Source organism: Somniosus microcephalus, chromosome 12 (genome assembly GCF_052327205.1).
Source record: "Somniosus microcephalus isolate GS21.2 chromosome 12, FLI_Smic_1.0, whole genome shotgun sequence".
Lineage (NCBI taxonomy): Eukaryota > Metazoa > Chordata > Chondrichthyes > Squaliformes > Somniosidae > Somniosus > Somniosus microcephalus.
This window is the reverse complement of record NC_140998.1, coordinates 186,979,234-187,000,419: the sequence shown is the minus strand read 5'-3', so window position 1 is coordinate 187,000,419 and position 21,186 is coordinate 186,979,234. Positions and strand designations below refer to the sequence as shown.

The window sequence follows — 21,186 nt, the reverse complement described above, 5'->3', positions numbered from 1 at the left end:
CCACTATAATCTATGTGTCACAGAGCATTACCTCACAGAGCCACCTACTGGTGCAGTACAATTAGAATGTGGAGGCTGTACATCGGGTTAATATATAATCCATTATTATTCCAGAGCATCATGTACAAACCATTACATCTTCTGCGTGCAGTCTCTGCATTTTTGCTGTAGGAATGTAGACAAACATTAAAGCTATATATATTAACATAATTCAGAGGGCAAAACCACAAAAATAACAGCAACTTGCATACATATAGTGCCTTTAATGTAATTAAACTTCCCAATGCGCTTCAAACAAAATTGGACACTTGGCCACTTGGGAGATATTATGACAGGTGTCCAAATGCTTTGTCAAAGACTTAGGTTTTCAAGAACATCCTAAAGGAGGAGAGTCAGGTAGGAAGGCGAAGGGATTTGGTGAGGGGAATTCCATAGCTTAATTTCTAAGCAGCTGAAGGCACTGACGTCCATGGTGAACATTGAAAATTGGGGATACGCAAGAGGCCAGATAAAGGAGTGCAGAGATCTCGGAAGATTGGAGGATGTTACAGTGATAAGGAGGAATTGGAAAAGAAGGATGAGAATTTTGAAATCGTGGCTTTGCCGGATCAGGAGCCAATTGAATACAGCAAGTGCAAGGGATGACGGGTGAACGGGACTTGACCTGAATTAGCATACGGATTTTGGCGAACTCAAGTTGACGACATATCCTAAAAGATGCATTATCAGCAAGATTTTAACTCAAAACGTTTTCTTACTAGTTTTGTAATATAAGCACTGATATAGAAATATTGTCCCTCAGAAAGCAATTTCCATAAGGAAGCCCACATAAAGCATTAGTAGTAGCAGCACGCATGGAGGGTGGAACACTCTCCGGGGTATGGATGTGTTGTGCTTGTTCTAACATTCCCAGAAGACAAACGAGCAACTTATCTGAAAAGACGAAAGAGTTAGATGTGTAACGTTCAGAGGATCAATTAGTGTAAATAAATGAACACAGTGCAATAGTTATTTTAATAGGAAACCAGCAAGAATTGCTGTGAATGGACATTTAAAAGCAGTTCAGATGATGAAGAGCAGAAAACTATGAAGAACATTCAGATAGATAGATAGTTAGATAGATAGATGATAGATAGACAGACAGATAGATGATAAGTAGACAGACAGATAAATAGATAGATAGATAGATAGATAGAGATAGATAGATAGATGATAGATAGACTGACAGATAGATAGACAGACAGATAAATAGATAGATAGATAGATAGATATATAGATAGATAGATGATAGATAGATATAAATAGATAGACAGATAGATAGATGATAGATAGACAGACAGACAGACAGACGGATAGATAGATAGATAGATAAATAGAGAGATAGATGATAGATAGACACAGATAGATGATAGATAGACAGACAGATAAATAGATAGATAGATAGATGATAGATAGACAGACAGATAGATGATAAGTAGACAGACAGATAAATAGATAGATAGATAGTTAGATAGATAGATAGATAGATGATAGATAGACAGATAGATGATAAGTAGACAGACAGATAAATGGACAGATAGATAGATAGATAGATGATAGATAGACAGACAGATAGATGATAGATAGACAGACAGCTAAATAGATAGATAGATAGATGATAGATAGATAGATATAAATAGATAGACAGATAGATAGATAGATAGATGATAGCTAGACAGATAGACAGACAGATAGATATATAGATAGATAGATGATAGATAGACAGACATATAGATGATAGACAGACAGATAAATAGATAGATAGATAGATAGATAGATAGATGATAGTAGATAGATAGATATAAATTGATAGACAGATAGATAGATAGGTGATAGACAGACAGGCAGACAGACAGACAGATAGTTAGATAGATAGATAGATGATGTAGGTTGATTGACCAACTATTAATTAAGCAGTGTATGGATCATACCTCAACAGTTGGCTGTAAAGCGATTGTTCCTCTATCTTCAAACCCTGTGAGAAGATTGTGCAATAAGTGAGCATTGCTGATGACTCGATAATTCAGAGCTAAAACGAGGTTGTGCTGGAAACCGTATGACTGTTGCATACACTTACCATGTAAGTGGAATTCAAATCAGATTCATCCTGGAACATAAAGTTAATAAAGTTAAGTACAGAAGCATTGAGACATCAGCATCGACAGAAGAGCAAAGACCACTGGTGATATACACGTGGAAAGCGACGGGTAGTAGTGTGTAAATTCATTGATCTCAAAATTACAGAAATAAACACAATCAGCAGTCCTTTCGACAGAAAATAACAGAGGGAATTCATGCATGGTCTGTAAGGAATTACTGAGAAAAGATTCAAAAGCATCGGAACAATTGATGTACGTTGTATAGACCGGATATAACTGTCTGAAATAACAGGGCGGAGGCGCTTCACCACATCTTATACAGTTGGTTTCTCCGGTATTGTAACTAAGAAGTCAACCCGTTTCAGTTAAAGGCGCTAAGAGTTGGTGAGCTATTGCCTGAAACAGTGATTGGAGCGTGAGTTTCTGGTTAGGGAATCGGTTTCAGTCAATGATTGGAAGCACACGATTCAGTTTGTCGACATGGCTGTCCACTTTCACAAGGAAAGCTTTAAGTGACAAATTATCAATTGGATTCACCTGCTGAGTTTTCTTCCTTTGAGGGGGAATGTTGATGTAGGGTCCCTCTGAAAGGATGAAGTAGGAGAGTTGAATCATTTCAAATTCATGTTTGCAGTTCTGGCTGAAATATGCCATAAAATATATTGATATTGCCCAGCTCATTAATTCTGATGAAGATTCTGCAGCTCCCTCTGCCCTTTCTCTCTATAGATACTGACTGACCGGCGGTTTACCTAAGACACACGGTTGTCGATTCGATTCCCACTCCAGCGACGTGAGCACATCATCTGGGCTCACATTCCCAGTGCAGTACTGAGGGAGCGCTGCACTGTCCGAGGTGCCATCTTTTGCATGAGACATTAAACCGTGGCCCTCTCTGCCCTTTCAGGTAAACGTCAAAGACCTCACGGCACTACCGAAACAAGAGCAGGGACGCCTTCGAGGTGTCTTTTCCAGCAACTACATTTATTTCATTGCTGTTTGTGGAAACTTGCTGTGCGCATATATAGGCGGCCTCGTTTCCTATAGTACAGCAGTGACTACACTTCAAAGTTCATTCATTTGCAGTGAAGTGCTTTGGGACGAAGTGAACGGCATTATGTACAAACATATTGTTCCTTTGTTCAAGATTTATGTATGACACTGTTATCGCCATGAACTTAACATTTGTCACCAATGTTCATCACATGGAGATTGTGAAGCCAAGAATGATCGATAGCGATTGGGAAGGAGGCAACGAAGAAACCTCACTTTAAGGAATAGTAAAACATTAAATAGAAAAGTTCTGAGCCCTGTTTGCTGAAAGTTGTTTTGATTTTTTTCTTGCAAAGTTCGCTCGATGCGTGGATAACTCTCAATTTTATGGTTACATTATGTCCTTCATAAAATATTAAGATTAGGTAAGAAAGTAAAACTATGAATAATATAACGATGGAGAAAAAGATCAATAGATAGATAGAGAGTTAGCTATGTAAATAGAGAAGTATATAGACAGGGAAATAGATAGTCACATGGCTAGATAAATAGATAGATAGAGAGATAGCTAGCTAGCTAGCTAGATAGATAGATAGATAGATAGATAGATAGATAGATAGGTAGATAGATAGATAGATAGATAGATAGATAGATAGATAGTTAGATAGATAGATCGATAGATAGATAGAGTGATCGATAGAGAGATAGATAGATCGGTAGAGTGATCGATAGAGAGATAAATAGATAGATAGATAGATGATAGGTAGATAGATAGATAGATCGTCAGCGGGAGAGAGAGAAAGAGAGAGATAGATTATAATGTTTGAAAGAGAGGGAGTAGGAGACTGGACAGTATAATTGTGAAAAATGGATCCATGGAATAGGTAGAGGAACCTCGCCGTAACTGAAAATGTCATTCAACAGTACTTGCCGGATTCCTCTTCTCCTTTTGCTGACTTGTGTTTTTTCTTGATCAGCACAACAATGAGAATCGTGGCAACAACTAACACCACCAGTCCGAGTGTTACACCTGTGATGAATGGAATTATCTTCGAAGTCTTTGTTGGATCTGAGAAAACAATGTGCGAATTCAGAGAAGATAAAGACCTCTGTATCGAAATGAGTCCAAACATTGTGTAAGTGTGGTTTTCCTATCCGTAATCTTTGTTTCTTTTATCGCGATTGATAACCTGCTTTTTTCAACATTTAAGAGTGAATTGTGTCTGTGTCACGTTAGAATGTGAATTCTCGGTGTATGGACGTGCCGAGATGCTGTAGTTGCATTTTGCAGCCAGTCGGTTGTGTTTCAGCGACCCAGTGTCCTGTATCACTGTATCCACTGACACTTGGTGAGCAACACCACGGGGTCATCTGCAAAGACTGCTAATAATGGAAGTCCTTATGCTTACACTAAATATTGCAACTTCTGTATGAATCATCTAAAATTTACACTGTCAGGTTAAAATTAAACTGCATTCTCTTTCTGATCAAATGCTCCACTTTACAGATTGTAGCAGTAAAGGATGAAATAAGGCTCGTGCTTTAAGCTTATCTCCGGTGCTCCCGCCAGTTTTGACGTGGGTTCTTATAGACTGACTTTGGATGAACACTTGTTGGAAACAAATGGGATTTCCCCACTCTTCCCTAGTCGAATCGTATGTAGCAGTGGAAGGATTCCTCGGCGGTGGATAATGAGTCTGACGGGCCGCCACGTGTCTATTCTTTCCATGGCCGTAAATATCTTTATTCCAGCCGATGATGCCGGAGACTTTTATGGGAGTCTTATGTCTGACGCCCACACCCAGCAGAAAGGAGTTTTCGGCCGAAATCAACCTAGAATTGTGAGTCAGATCTCCAATTTCCACTCTCCAGTATTGTTGGGAACGGGGCTCGAACCCTACTTCCTTGGGCTCAGAGGCCACAATGCGACCACTAGTCAAGGCTCACTCGGGTAAACTGGTGCCAATCCATTGGTAGTTAAACAAAAGCGTAAGAGCATAGTGTTTATCTCCAACCTGCACTTCACCCCTGCTCCGGCCTCTAGGGGGCGCTCTATTGTTGAATTTCCCTCCTTTTCTGCATACTTCATTACTAACACCCACACACAAACTTCCTCCAGGACCGTACGTGAATGCAAACCCTGGTTGAATGTAAATCACGTTATACTTTTCGCCCATCTTTCCCCAGGTGTAATTGACTGCCAGATGGTTAGAAACAAACAGTAACCGTGGAGTTCATGTATTAAAGTTTCACCTGATGTTGCTGTCGGTGGATTATCTGTAGCGAGAGAAGTCGGTGCAGTTCCTGCAGAAAATGACAACAAATTAACATAAATAAAGGAATTTGATCAAAATAGATATTGAGGCTGAAATTTGACACAATATAGATGAAGGCCGTTGTGAAAATAACACCAATGGTTGATTCATGTCCTTCAGGAAGGGACCTGGGCTACAGCGGACTCCTGTCGCACACTACTTGGTTGAATCTTACTGCCCTGAAGGCAACCACGGATGGGCAATAAACACGGGCTTACCAGCGTCGTTTGCACATTAAGAACATATTGAACAAATAGGTGTTTCTGGAGGTAGAGTTTGGGAATCAATGCATGTGAAGATTTGATAGGAAATTTCCAAAAGGTGCCGGATTAATATTGAAACGTGCTTAGGGTTATACTAACTCTGAAAAAGCTTCAATATAAAACAGCCCTTTTGAAGTACGGGCGGAAAACTCATTCATTGTCAGTAATCTCGCCAATATTATTATAGAGGTGTTTCCAGCTGTTTCATTTGCCGCGGATCAAATGACAATTAAAGTACTGGACATAGCAACGTCTTACTAAGAAGGTAAATGTCATTGGGCTAAACATGACATATTCATTCCCTGCTTTCAAATATCTGCTTGGAGCGAAGTTCAGCCATGGGTACGTATGGACAGTGATCTGCCCAAGTACAAGTCAGGTACTGTCAGTGTGTAAATGGATTCTGTAGAAACAGTCTCACGCCCGCTGCTACTTCAGACAGAGCATTTGGTTTTATTTCCAGCAGATTTGGACCATTGCACAATACCCGCAATCAACTGTTGCCCATTTGTTGAAAGGATCCATAATTCTGGTACAAATTTCACTGTATTCACAGCACACCGACCCCCGTCTCATACATAGATACTAACATTGAATGGTTCACAATGTCTCATCTTCTGATTCATCCCTGCAGTTACTAGACTTTGGTAGGAGCGAGCCTTTCACTTCCTGGAAGCATTCCCACCTCTGAGTCAGAAGTGGCATGGGATTGCACCGTGCGAGAGGATCACTAGTTTGACATCCAGTGGGACACTCGGGTCGGGTGGGTGTGAGTAACCTCCCTTCGTCTATTCGGAAGCCCATAAGACTTCGCCCTCTAGTACTAACCTCCCTATTGGCTGGTGTAAGGATGGTTCCATCCATAGAAGGAATGTTCAGCTCATGGCTTATCAGGCTGTTAATCTGCCTCTGAATCCTTCCACTGCTGCACACTGTCCTCCAAGGGAAGTAAATGAAGTTACAAAAAGCTAACATTGGTCACTTGCTGCTACACTATCAATCCTCAGGATGCAATATTCTGTCGACAGTGGCATCAAATCCTTATAGAATAAAAGCTAATTTCAATGGGAGTCAGCTGTAAAGCTCTACTGAGTGGGGTTTTGCATGGCACGCAGGAAGATGGCATCTGGTGTCGAGGCCAATCATCACAGCGTTCGGACATCACATCTGGGGTAACTCAGGCAGACATCCTCGGCCCAACCACCATCCAGATGTTTTGTCAGTATCCTTTTCTCCATCATAAGATCGGGAGTGGGGTTATTCACTGACCATTCTGCCGTGGCCAGCTCCTTTCACACTTACAGCAGGAGAATGGTACGATTCGTACCACAGGAGTGCCTGTCGACGACCATCTCAAACACGAGACAAACCTTCGCCTCCCCATGATCTTCAACAGCGCCGCAACTTCCAAACCAACTAATAGAATCCTGAGATTCATCACTGACCAGAAGCTTAAACAGCCCACTCTGGATCCAGGAGGACGGCAGAGGCTGGTTACTGTGCGGTGATTTGGATCACCTCCTGACTGTTTGAAGCCTTTTCACTGCCTTCATTGCTCAAGTCGAGAGTTCAATGAAAGACTCACCAGCCGACCGGCTGTGTGCAGTCACAACAGCACTCGGGCAGCTCAGCACCAAGCAGGACAGAGCAGCCTGCCAACTCCACTTTGTACAATGATACTGGCGACATATTGACATCAATCATGCGGGCAAATGATTGGAGATGCGGGCTAACCTGATATCTCCAAGAGACGACGATAATAGCAAGCCTTTCCATTCTTCAATCTTACGGTATATGTGTAGCGTCCCACGTCGTGGAGTTGGATATTATTGATGATTATACTTCTGAAATCGAACTTGTGCCGCTTGTCTTTATGAATCAGCACGTTGTTCAGTTTCCATTGTATTTCAATCCCTTTCCCAGTTACTCGGGTAATTTCAGTGCTCCAATCCGTACTGTTGAAATATGATGGGTCGGACATCTCACAGGTCAGATTTACGGAGCTTCCCAGGGGAATCGGGCCGGCTGGGGTCACAGACACTGTGGGAAGAGGATAACTGGTTAAACTGACATAAGACACCACAGATTAAATTGTGGCCTAGAACTGCAATTGCGGCCCAATACCAGCACACATGGAGCAGGCGCATATGCTGCATCCGCCACGTCACATAGTCCCAGGAACAACCTCTATACAGGTAACCATCGGGCCCTGGACCTCATTATTGTCAGACATGTTGTGTATGTAACCTGTTCCACCTTAAGAGAGCTTAAGCCTGTTCCACCTTAAGAGATGTACTACTTTCTCAGGCTGCTGTAGACATAATACCGGGGGTGAACACACCGGTATATAAGCACTGTGCAGTAATCTTGTATTCAGTGTAGTCCCTACCTCCAACCAGTAAAGACCTGTTTTATTGTTACTGATTAAGTCTGAGTATTAATTACTTGAACAACTCACAGACTTAACACTGGCGACGAGTCAGGTTCTTACCCTGCGGCAGTTATTCCACGGCGGCTTCGTCCACAGACAGGACGTTGAAGAGAGGTTTCAAATCTCACCACCCCACTGGAAGCGACAGGCATTAGGACCCTGAAGCCTCCATCAGCGACTGAAAACTGCAGGACAGAAGACATCCTGCAGCTTCTTTTTCAACCTCGGTGGTGGGTAAGCCAAGCAGCGTTGGCTGCAAAGACAGGGCTGGGGGAAGTCGGAGGTAGAAGGGCCATCGATCGCAATCCCTGATAAGGGCCGCACTCGGGCTGAAAGGCGCAGCGTCGGCAGACACTGAAGGCGCGAGAGCCGCGGTGCACAGCGCGGGCCATCGATCACGGCGAAGATAAGGGCCGCACTCGGGGGCTGAAGGGAGATGGCGTCGGGGGACGGGTGAAGACCGCCAAGCGCGGGAAAACCGCCATTTTGTGGGCGGAGGACGACGGCAAGAGCGGGAAGCCGCCATCTTGGATAGCAGTAAAAAAAAAAAAATCTGAGTAATTGCAAATCTGATAAAGTACTACAATGCCTAAACACGGGAATATTAGCAACTTTGATAGTGACATCGAAGATTGGGCCATATATGTTGAACGAGTTAAAAATTATTGTAAGGCCAATAAAATTCGTGAGGCTGATAAAGCACTAACATTATTAAATTTAATGGGTGCGAAGGCATACGGGCAATTGAAACACCTGTTATCACCAGATGAACCGGCGGATAAGACGTTCGATGAGATTGTTACTGTCCTGAAAGATCATCTAAACCCCACGCCGCTGATGCTAGCGGAACGATTTAAATTTTACGACAGAAGGCAGCTACAGCATGAAAGCAATGCTGAATATTTGCTGGAATTGCGTAAATTAGCGAAATATTGCCAGTTTGGAACGGGACTGACAGATGCACTACGAGACAAATTTGTGTGTGGTTTATTTAAACAGGATACACAAAGGTGACTGCTCGAGGAGAATGAGCTGACGCTTGAGAAGGCGGTCACTATGGCAGCAGCACACGAAGCCGCAGCGAGAGGCACGGCAGTAATGCAGCTACGGTCACCGGAGCTCAGTGCACACAAATTGGGTGTGAGTTCTGGAAATGTTATCGTTGTGGAAAGACAACGCATGATCAGAACCAGTGTTGGTTTAAAAACCAAGAATGTAGAACTTGTGGTAGGCTTGGACATATAGCTAGAGTATGCAGGTCAGGGAAGAAGACCAGCAACAAGAAGTCACCGCAAGGAAAATACGCAAAAGTACACAAGGTGGCCGAACAGGAGTCCGATTCAGACGCTAGCAGTAATGAACTGGCTGGCTTAAGCAGTATTGAACTGGCTAGCTTAAGAGTACTCAACGCTGGTAAGGGTGCAGACCTCCAGACAATTTGGGTCACTCTTCAGATAGAAGGAGTCCAAGTAAAACTGGAATTGGACACTGGATCGGCATTGACGGTCATAAATAAGAAAGATTACGGAAAGTTATTCCAACATATTCCCCTACAGGATACGGGGATTATATTGAAAACATACACGGGGCAAAGAGTGTACCCCATCGGGAAAATAGAGGTTGCAGTGGTCCACAAGGGCGAAGACAGTCAAATAATGGACTTATATGTGATATCTGACGGAGGTCCTCCACTACTAGGACGGGAGTGGATTAGGAAAATGAATATGGACTGGCATTTCCTACAAACAATAACGAGTGAGAACTCGGTGAAGATAGTCGGCCCAGACTCTGGAACGGATGATGGTAAGCCCAACTCAGGTGCAAAAGACAAAGTTTCAGCACAGAATTCCACTGAGCAACAACAACATAGTTTAACTGTGGATTCTGAGTCTGGCAAGTCTACTGATGTGCCCATTTCTGAGGGACACCGGGCTCGAACTCAACTCCATTTCAAACTACAACAGCAATTAGAACAAATGCTTCACCGTTTTGAGCAAGAGTTGAATGCAACGAAAGAGTTCTTTGATATAGAGTTGGAGAATCTGGAAAGACAACAGAAGCAGCTGATGGAGAAAATGGAGCAGGAGCACACAAAACGTCTGATGTCAGAGGAGTTAACGGTCAGCCAACTCCTGCATATGCTGAAGGACAGGACTCTGAAATGGGAAAAACTTGAACACGAACTTCAATATTCAAACGAAAGGGGTTCGGAGCTCTCAAAGGTTATTGGAAGAGCTGAGGTGGCAACACAGACTGAGATGACTGCAACAGAGCAGCCCTTGGATGCCAAAAGTACGCTGACTCACGTCAACGTAGAACAACAGACCGCTGAAACAGCTGCTCCGGTAGAGGGATTGCATAGTCCGATCAATCAATCTCCAAAGGAAGTTGAAGTATTAAAATCACAAATGAGGTCACTAGTAAACGACTTGCTGAAAGCCCAGAAAAAGCTGGATGTAGAGGTACACATGAAGAAGTCTCTTCAGGAAAGATGTCTGGATTTGGAACATGAGCTGGCTAACGTCCAGCTGGGTATGGAGGAAATAGACGACCCTCTCGCTGACCTGTCGGACGACTCCGAATATTACTATGTCCTGTCCTGCCCAACTTGTAACTTCGACTCCCACCATACAGAAATCATGGAGGAGCACCGAAAGTCTACGGAACATCGGGAGAAGGTGGCTCTACTACGAAAAAAGGAGGAAGAGAAGGAGGAACTGCGCATGCAGCTGGCAGCTGTGGCAGCTGACAATGGAGCCCAGAGAGTCTCCAAGAAGCAGAAAAGGAAAAGTATAAACAGAAGATGACCCATCTGAACCATTATCACCTCTACCAGATCACACTCGTGGTCCCTCCGAACGGAGCCAAATCAGTTCGGAAGTTCAAGCTGTTAAATCCATGAAAGGACTATTGAATGAGTAACGTGAACCGACTACACCACAGAGATTGAATCTGTGAACTGTTTTCCGCAGAGACTGAATCTGCGATATGTTACGTTAAACATGAAGTTATATATGTATATATGTTATTACGTTATGTTAAATGGGGGGGATGACTATATAGCTAAGAAGGGAGGAGTGTTGTGTATGTAACCTGTTCCACCTTAAGAGAGCTTAAGCCTGTTCCACCTTAAGAGATGTACTACTTTCTCAGGCTGCTGTAGATGTAATACCGGGGGTGAACACACCGGTATCTAAGCACTGTGCAGTAATCTTGTATTCAGTGTAGTCCCTACCTCCAACCAGTAAAGACCTGTTTTATTGTTACTGATTAAGTCTGAGTATTAATTACTTGAACAACTCACAGACTTAACAAGACCAATGTGCTGCAGGCACATGCTGGGCGTCGAGAAGCAGCTCGCCGGTGAAGTTCAGATTCGGGAATCCGTGCCTTGGTCGGGGCTCAGGGTAATGACCTTTTGTAGGGGTTGGGGCTGGGGTCAGAGGTCGGGGTTTGCGATGGGATTCGGCATTCTGTGAACTTGGCCTGCTTCAAGAGTCGGAGACTGGGGCCTGAATCAAGGATCGGGGATGAGGGCATGGGTCGGGTATCAGGTTCACAGCCATGGTTGGGGGTTGAGATAGACGTCTGGGCCAGCGATCAGGGATTGAGCTGAGTCAGATATCAGGGCCTGGATCAAGTATCGCGGGGCTCATGGTCGAGGTTTCGGGATCAGCACGTCGGGTTTGGAGTGATGGGTTCCTTTAATATGGAGTCTTACTTTAGTTAGCATCTTTGTTGCAGGCAATCCCTAGAGCTGGTTTCCAAGAGTACATCTGGAGAAGGGCCTGGCTGCCTCATGGTAAAACAATTTTACAAAAGGGGGCCTCAAATTACCAAACGCAAAGGGCCTAACGCCTGTTTCAGGCATTGGCAAAGAATACCTCTAGTTTGTTCTCACCCAATAGGCCAGGTGGCGCACCTCCAGTCGCAAATGTACACACGTTTCCTGCCCGATATATTGGGACCTTAGTAGACCGAGCCAGGGCTGGAAATTCATCTTAAAAGACAGCGTAGAACGTGTGGTAATGTATTGACCGCCTGTTGCACCCGCCGCCAGATATTCAGCTCCATTGAAGTCAATTTCTACCCCATTGTGCAGAAGTGCTGTGGGAACATTCCGGAGATGGAACTGATCTTTAATGGTTGAGACTTTACTGCGGGATTTCTTATAGCTTTTGCAATAAAGATCAATACATTGCTGAGTGCTTACATTGAGGTTACTGAAACGGATATAGAGGTGTACAATGGCCTGGCCTGGGGAAAGCGACACTGTTTTAATGCTACGTTTTTCCACGTAACAAATGGCCACAATTCTGGTATTTAATGAACCGGTGTTGATATTGGCGCAAATATCGAAAATGGTGAAACATTTTGTGTCAGAGACTTTCATACACATATAACTGCACCATAAACTGGTTTCAGGAACTCACCATTAATCACTATGAGGCGGATTTTCATCCTGTTGTTCTGGTGTTCACGATACAGGAAACATGTGTAATTTCCGGCATCTTTCATTGTCGCTGTGAACAACAGAGAGTAATTCCCCATCCTGAAACCATCAGTCTCAGCCAGTGATACATGCGGCATCAGCGGGGAGTTGCACTGAAGGGAGCTTGCATCAATAGTACAAATTCTCCACATATTGTTTCCTGAGGCAGGTTCAAATACCCACTGAATCTCTTTAATTTGGGTGTGAGACCGGCTGGAAGAAGGCAGCAAAACCGGACAGGACCCGTTCGAAAGAATCACTTCCGGAACATCTTCATGATCTCCATCCTCAGCGGTACCTGCGCAGGGAGTAAAGTGTGATATTAAACCGGACCGGACACAGCAGGATAAATATCCACATTTACCCTCAAACTCCGTTCCCTATCCACCGACTTCATCCCTCTTCCTGGCCAGCGCCTAAGTCTGACGCTGACCGTTCACAAACTTGACGTCCTATTTGGCCCTGAGCTGAGTTTCCAGCCCCATATCATCACTATCGCCAAGGCCGCCAACATCCATCTCCATTACATCACCCAGCTCCGCCCCTGTCTCATCTCATCAGATAGTGAAATCCTCACCCATCCCTTTGTTACCTTGTTAGACAAAGCCAACACACCCGGACGTCCTACCGTATCAGGCAATGGAACCCTGTGTGAGAACCTCTCTGGATACATCGAGGGCATCCTGAAATCCATCGTACAGGGAACCCCCAGCTTCTGTCGCGACACTACAGACTTCTTACAGAAACTCAGCACCCACAGACCAGTTGAACCAGGAACACTCCTTGCCATGATGGACATCTCGGCACTCTACACCAGTATCCCCCACGATGATGGCATCGCTGCGACAGCCTCAGTACTCAACACCAACAACAGCCAATCTCCAGACACCATCCTACAACTCATCCGCTTCATCCTTGACCACAATGTCTTCATCTTCAACAACCAGTTCTTTACCCAAACACACGGAACAGCCATGGGGACAAAATTCGCACCCCAATACGCCAACATCTTCATGCACAAGTTCGAGCGAGATTTCCTTGCTGCACAGGACCTCCAACCAACGCTATACACCAGATACATGGATGACATTTTCTTCCTGTGGACCCACGGTGAAGAATCACAGAAAAGACTACACGATAACATCAAAAAGTTCCATCCCACCATCAAACTCACCATGGACTACTCCTCAGAATTGGTTTCATTCTTGGACACACGAATCTTCATCAAAGATGGATACCTCAGCACTTCACTCTACTGCAAGCCCACGGACAACCTCATGATGCTCCACTTCTCCAGCTTCCACCCTACCCACGTTAAAGAAGCCATCCCCTATGGACAAGCCCTGCGAATACACAGGATCTGCTTAGACGAGGAGGAACGCGATGGGCACCTACAGATGCTGAAAGACGCCCTCATAAGAACGGGATATGACATTCGACTCATCGATCGACAGTTCCAATGGCCACAGCGAAAAATCGCATAGACCTCCTCAGAAGACAAACATGGGACACAACCAACAGAGTACCCTTCGTCGTCCACTACTTCCCCAGAGTGGAGAAACTACGCCATGTTCTTTGCAGCCTTCAACATGTCATCGATGATGACGAACACCTCGCTAAGGCCATCCCCACGCCTCCACTACTCACCTTCAAACAGCCGCCTAACCTCAAACAGACCATCGTTCGCAGCAAATTACCCAGCTTTCAGGAGAACAGCGACCACGACACCACACAACCCTGCCACCGCAACCTCTGCAAGACATGCCAGATCATCAACACAGATACCATCATCACACGTGAGGACACCACCCACCAGGTACATGGTACATACTCATGTGACTCGGCCAATGTTGTCTACCTCATACGTTGCAGGAAAGGATGCCCTGGAGCATGGTACATTGGCGAGACCATGCAGACACTGCGACAACAGATGAACGGACACCACACAACAATCACCAGGCAGAAGTGTTCCCTCCCAGTCGGGGAACACTTCAGCAGTCAAGGACATTCAGCCTCCGATCTTCGGGTAAGCATTCTCCAAGGCGGCCTTTGAGACACACGACAATGCAAAATCGTCGAGCAGAAACTGATAGCCAAGTTCCGCACTCATGAGGACGGCCTCAACCGGGATCTTGGGTTCATGTCACGCTACATGTAACCCCACCTGATGTAGAGTCATCCAGACTCGAGTCGTTGTTGGCTTGTTCTCTCTACACAGATGCGGCCGGACCTGCTGTGATTTGCAGCAAAAAAACTTTTTTTATATATCGTTTTTTGTCTGTTTTTTGTTTTTCATACAAACCCAAGCATCTGCAACATTTGTGACCCCTTGTGACCCCACCTCATTGTTCTTTGATGTAATGTTTTCCTGACTGACCTGTTTGGACACCATTCACACCTTTGATTGCTGTGATTATCTCTCTGCCGAGGTGTGATAAAGGGCAGTTAGAAAGATTACCTGTAATCATCTTGCAATATTCTCTGACTATATATGCTGTGTCTATATTCATCTCTTCACTTCACCTGATGAAGGAGCAGCGCTCCGAAAGCTTGTGATTTCAAATAAAGCTGTTGGATTATAACCTGGTGTTGTGTGACTTCTCACAATTGTTACCTTCAGACTCGACTATTCCAATGCTCTGCTGGCCGGCCTTTAACTCTTAGAAGATTTACAGCAGCCTATGTCATAGTAGAGGCGCTGAGCTCATCGACGTGACATTACTCTGTCCAATAATTAAACCGAGTCGTTAGACAGTTAAAAAAAACAAGCAGAAAAAGAGATCAATGTTCAGTTAACAAAATGGACGGATTAATGCCAAACAAACAGGGTTAACGTGACGGTGTTAAACTTAACTTGGTAATTTGCAGCTTTCAAATTTCCCGATGCATTCCCAGCCTCGGTCCTGCTTTCCAGAGTGGCATTTGTTTTGTTGCTCTCACATATTTGTTGCTCTCACATATTTGCTGCCCTTTTGATGGTAGGATCCAGATTCCCGGAGCAAGTGTCGCCTTGTTTGCACCGCCCACCCGCCCAGCCACACACAAGCCAGCTTTGAGCGGATCCCAGTGTCTCCTCATCTGATTTACTTTGTTAGTCGTTGCTCATTTAAACATCTGTTACACTCTTTGCTTCACTGTGAGCCTTCCAGCTGCTGAGATCTGTGTGCTGTGTGGTCAGAGGAGGCGGAACTAAGGGGCTGACAGAATCGTGTTGTGAGCTCCCCTTCCCCAACCCGCTCGAGGTCGGATCTGCGGAAGCGGGGAAATGTCTGCAAACTGAACGTCAGGTGTGATTGGATCCCACAGCGATTCGAAAGGAATATTTTTCTTAATAAAACGGACACGAAGTTATAATTCAATATACATCTGAACAAATATTTTAATCTGCGTTATGCTGCATTTGAGAACGCGTTAACTGTGCTTAGGAAATGCCCCAGGCCGCTATGTTACCCCGATGCTATCTTACAATTAATGTTGATGTGTTATCACATAATGCGATTCCACCTCGCATGAGAATAGCGGGTCTGGGCTCGAACCAGGAAGCAGGACGAATGGCTGAAAATGTTACATAGAATTGCAGCGAATATACAGAAAGAGGCCAATCAGCGCAACCAGATCATTCCGGTGTTGATGCTCCATTGAGCCTTCTCCCATCCTTCCTCATCTAATTGTATCAGCGTAACCCTCTATTCCTTAATTCCTCACATTCTTACCCAGCCTCCCATTAAATGCATCTAGACTATTTGCTTCAACCACTCCCTGTGGTAGCGAGTTCCACATTCTCACCACTCTGGGTAAAGAAGTTACTTCCTTCAATCTATCTCGACGCCATTTTTCCTTTGTTCAGTTTATATTGCAGAGTCTCACGGACACAGGTCGCTTTGCACAATGTGCGGCCTTGTCCAACGTGAACTGAAATATTTCAACTCCCTCTATCTATGTCGGTATTTGAATTATAAATTGCCCCCGTGTGTCATTGAAGGAGACCCGGAATTGCAACTAGCTGATACAGCAACAGTCCACTGAAGATAGCAGTATCACAGGGGCTCTGAAATTGTGTCTTGCCTTTTCTCTAATACTGTTTCGCTTTCTCACTGTTTCAACCGCAGAATCTCGCCAATCGAGAGCTAGTTAATTTTACATGTGGACTAATGGCCATTTCTGTGCATAATTTGTGGTAGTTTGCATTACTGATCCATTATTAACGATGCTGTTGTGTTCGTAAACTTAGCGAATAAGCGAAATGGGGGGTCATGCAATGTTTGTGCCTGGAGCTGTTTCAAAAGCCGCTCCTACACAGATCCTCAGTCTTATCAAGCAAGTGATATCGCCAGTTATTGCTAGGTTCAAAATAACTTCGAGATTAATTTGACAATTCTTGCTACGCGTTCACCAATACCGAACGGAATATAAGCACAGTCCACTTTGAAATTCAGCCACCGCTTTGAGACCCCAACACGGAAGTATTAGATCGATGGGGACAAATATATCCACACAAGCAACAGTGTTAGAGACTATGGTTATCAATAGTCAACTGAAAATGAAATTGAATTTGATTTTAAATCATACCTGGATTTAGAACGGCGAGTAGAAGGGAGACCTCGAGAATGGAACACTTCATACTTGCTACTGTTGAGCTTAAACTAAACGCAGAGATCTGACAGAGCGTTTCAGTTAGCAAAGCAAGAGGAAGCTGTCGTTTCCTTTTGTTAAAACATATATATCAGGCTCAGCCACGTGATTATTGGTTAGCATTCCATCAGTCACTAACTGGAATCCCATTGTTTCGACATCAAGACCTGGTTTCACCATCAATAGGGGTAGACAACATTCACTGAGCTTAATTCTTAGATTATCACCGTCCCAAACAAGAATAAGCCCAACGACCGTCCAGGCCCTCAACAGCACCAACATTATCGAATGAGCCAACAGCATCTTGAAAGGCAACATTACATAGAAGCTTAATTGTATCAAGTGTAACAACACAGTGACTAAAGAGCAGGGCAGAGGCTGGGTACTCTGCAATGATTGACTCATCACTTTGCCCCTCAAAGTCTCTCCAACATTTACAAACACAATTTAGGAGCATGATGTATACGTCCCCTCACTTGAATAGGTGCAGCCCCCTCAGCACACACAATGTTCAAAACAATGAAGCACCAAGACGTTTTTTTGGTCTGCGCCCATGCCACTGGACTCAGTATCCACTGCCCCTACCACATGCACACTGCAGCTGAAGTGTGAACCATCTCCTTCATGCACTGCAGAAACTCACTGCCTGAAGTGTCACTCCCAACACCAGACTCCAGTGCCCAGCGAAGTTTCATGACCTCAGACAAGTGGTCAAGGCCAGTAAATGCATCTTCAAAAGCTGTCTCCTCACAACTGCACCACTAGCCTCACACACTGTTCAATGCACAGCTCCCTCATGACTCATTTACCAACAATCTCTACCAAACACGAGGCACATTTCACATTCCTATCTTCCCCTCAAACCCTTGGAGGAGACAGTGCTGACCAATCTTGACAGGGGCATGTCTGAGCCCTTGGCCAGCGGCGGGGCTGACAGGATACAAGATGCTGGTATCCTCTTGCCTTATCCTTTTTCTCGAATGCCACTGCATCCTGATCCCAAAATTTCTGCTGATTTAAATGCAGCCGAATTTTCCCCCCAATAGCGGCCACCTCACGTTCATCCACTTCCGGCAGCGAATGCGATGGCTGCCATTTTAGAAAGTTCTGCAGCACTGCTGTTGCTTGCGCCCCATTCACATAAATAGATGAGCCAGAACCTGACGTCACTCCACTTGAAAAGCTGAATTCATGCACGATCTGGTATTTTGGATGTCGCCACTCCTATTAACTCCAAGTTCAAAGCAGAGGAAGGAGGAGCTGGAGGAAGACGTGGAAGAATCAGAGGAAGAAGCGGAAGAGGAAAAAGCAGAAGATGCAAAAGCAGAAGAGGAGGGTGCAGATGAGAAGAAAGCATTGGGAAGGAGATAACCCAGATAGCCCCTTTCTGTCTGGGATGTCCGGGTTCGAATCAATCACCTGCAGTACCAGTGAACACTACCGAAATTTCCCTTTCAACATTTGTCCCACTCCTGACATCCCTCTGTTACTGAACTTCACAGCGTCCTCTTGGCCAATGCTGAAATAAAAGCCACGACAAATCCAACTCTCCAATCCAACTTTATACATCTATCCTTCCAATCTGAGATGAAGAAATTAACTAATCACCCTTATGCATTCCCTGAGTGACTGTCTTGTGTGTGCCTTTGCCTAACCTACCGATTTCACGCCATGCTCCACCAGTGGCTGCAGCATGGCTGCTACCTTTCAGTGGGGGAGACTGTAAATGGTCTTGCAGCTCGACCTTGAGGAGCTGCTGGCTGGGAGTGTGAAATCCATTGACGGTGTTCCTTCTTCTTCTTCTTCTTCTTCTTATTATTATTATTATTGTTATTATTCACTCTCCTCTCCCTCTTCTTGGACACCTGCTGGCTGGGCAGGCTGCATTTCATGGGTGTGTGAAATGAGGAAGGCACAAGGGTGGAGTTGTGATGAGGGGAGGGCGGGAAAGCAAGAGTTGCATACGAGAAGGAGGATAACATATGAGGATACCAGCACCTTATATCCTTGCAGCCCCACCGCTGGCTAAGCCATCAGGGATATGGGCCAAACGTAGTTATATAGAGTTAGGTAACAGATCAGCCATGATCTAATTGAATGTTGCAACAGGCTTGAGGGTCTGAATGGCCTAACCCTCTTCCTATGTTCATTGTTGATGCCGAGTACAAAGCTGGAGTGCTGGCTGCGAGATCCTGGATGTCCCTCCCTGGCTTGTGGAGCTATTTGTGTTTATGCTGAAGCACCTTTCCCATTTTTTTAGGTTCAGAAGGCATTACGGGTATCAAACTCATTAATTGATATTACTCTGTCAAATAATTTAACTGAGATGTTATCCTATTGAAATCGAACAAGAGAATGATCATCGCCTCCCCATGACCTTCAACATCACCAACATTTCCGAGTCACCTGGTAACATCCTGGGAGTCATCATTGAGCAGAAACTTAAACAGACCACTGTGGATCCAGGAGCAGGGCAGAGGCTGGTGCAGCACCTCCTGACTGCTCGGAGCCTTTACTCCCTCCTCATTGTCAAACTGCGAAGTGCAATGGATTGCTCATTAAAATGAGCTATAAGCACCCAGTGCATCTCTCCGCTGTTCTGTGGTATTACTTCTGTTTTGCTATGGGGCGGTAAAATCGGAAGTCTCTGATGCCGCTTAAAGGCAGTCAGAAATTCTTATCAGGCATATGCTCTGTGGCTACAGACAGTGGGAAACATCAAAGAGATAACATTCGTGCAAAAGATCCAGTCAGGGCACCAAGTTTCTCCAATATCACGTTAGGGGGCACTGATGCAGGTGGTGGACAGGAGGAGGGGCATCCTGTCCCCCTCAGGCGTAGAAGAACCTCCAGGCAGCAGCTCCACCGCCAGTGAGGAGAGGTCGCTGTAGAGGTGAATGCCAGGAAAGTATTTTCTGGGACATGGCTGGAATGTTGAAAGAAGTTCAATGACCTCACCAAAGTTGTCAAGGTAACAATACTGATGTCTTTCTCTCTGCTCGCACCTCCATCACTGTGAATACTCACAACAACCCCTCACCCGCTTCCTCTCACACTGCCACAATCACTGCACCAAACTCCACTTCACCTTCTTCTCTCACTCACAGAGCCTACTTTATTGCAATCCTACACTTCACATCTTACACACTGCATACCAACGATTCTACCCAGATACAGAAAATGGTGCAACAGTTTCTGTCAGAGACTTTCCAACACATATGACTATGCGATAGACTGGTTTCAGTAACTCACCATTAATCTGTATGAGGCGGCTTTTCATCCTCTTGTTCTGTTGTCCAGAATACAGAAAGCAGTAGTAATTTCCGGCCTCTTCCATTGTCGTTGTGAACCAAAGAGAGTAATTCCCCGTCCTGAAACCGTCAGACTCAGCCAGTGTTGTATGCGGGAACCGCGGGGAGCTGCACTGTGGGTTGTTGTTATCCATTGGATAAAGTCTCATCCCATTGTTTCCTGAGGCGGGTTCAAACATCCACTGAATCCCATCAGTTTGAACTGGAGACCGGGAGAAACAAGGCAGCAAAACCGGGCTGGACCCGATCGAAAATAACAGTTCCGGAATATCTCCATCAATTCCTTCCGCTGTGGTACCTGCACAGGGAGCAAAGTGTGATATTAAACCGGACTGTATAAGGTTGGATAAATATTCACCTTTACCCACAAACTCTGTTCCATAGGCACCACCTTAATTCCTATCCCTGGCCACTAGCTGAGTCTGAACCTGTCCGTTCACAACCTTAGCGTCCTATGGGACCCTGAGCTAACTTTCTGACCCCATATCCTCACTTTTGATCAAGGCCGCGAACCCCCACCTCCGTAACATTAGCCAACTCCGCCCTGCCTCACCTCATCTGCTGCCGAAACCGTCACCCAAGCCTTTGTTACCTCCAAATCCGACTATTCC

At 44.9% G+C, this 21,186-nt stretch overlaps 1 protein-coding gene and 1 long non-coding RNA gene across 2 annotated transcripts; both read right to left on the bottom strand.

Annotated features, from left to right (window-relative positions):
• Positions 1–109: 109 nt before the first annotated feature.
• On the bottom strand, positions 110–3,563 carry LOC147109764 (uncharacterized). The gene is made up of 4 exons (XR_015080345.1): positions 2,676–3,563; positions 2,117–2,146; positions 1,971–2,014; positions 110–933 (listed from the first exon to the last, which is right to left on the bottom strand). It is a non-coding gene; the product is annotated as an uncharacterized LOC147109764 (long non-coding RNA).
• Positions 3,564–3,777: 214 nt separating this feature from the next.
• Positions 3,778–20,601, bottom strand: LOC147109763 (uncharacterized). Its single transcript, XM_086002365.1, has 5 exons — positions 20,517–20,601; positions 12,574–12,930; positions 7,444–7,749; positions 5,385–5,435; positions 3,778–4,200 (listed from the first exon to the last, which is right to left on the bottom strand). Exons 1-5 carry the CDS (start codon positions 20,599–20,601, stop codon positions 4,049–4,051), a joined length of 951 nt encoding a protein of 316 aa, XP_085858491.1. The 3' UTR covers positions 3,778–4,048.
• Between the last annotated feature and the right edge of the window lie 585 nt (positions 20,602–21,186).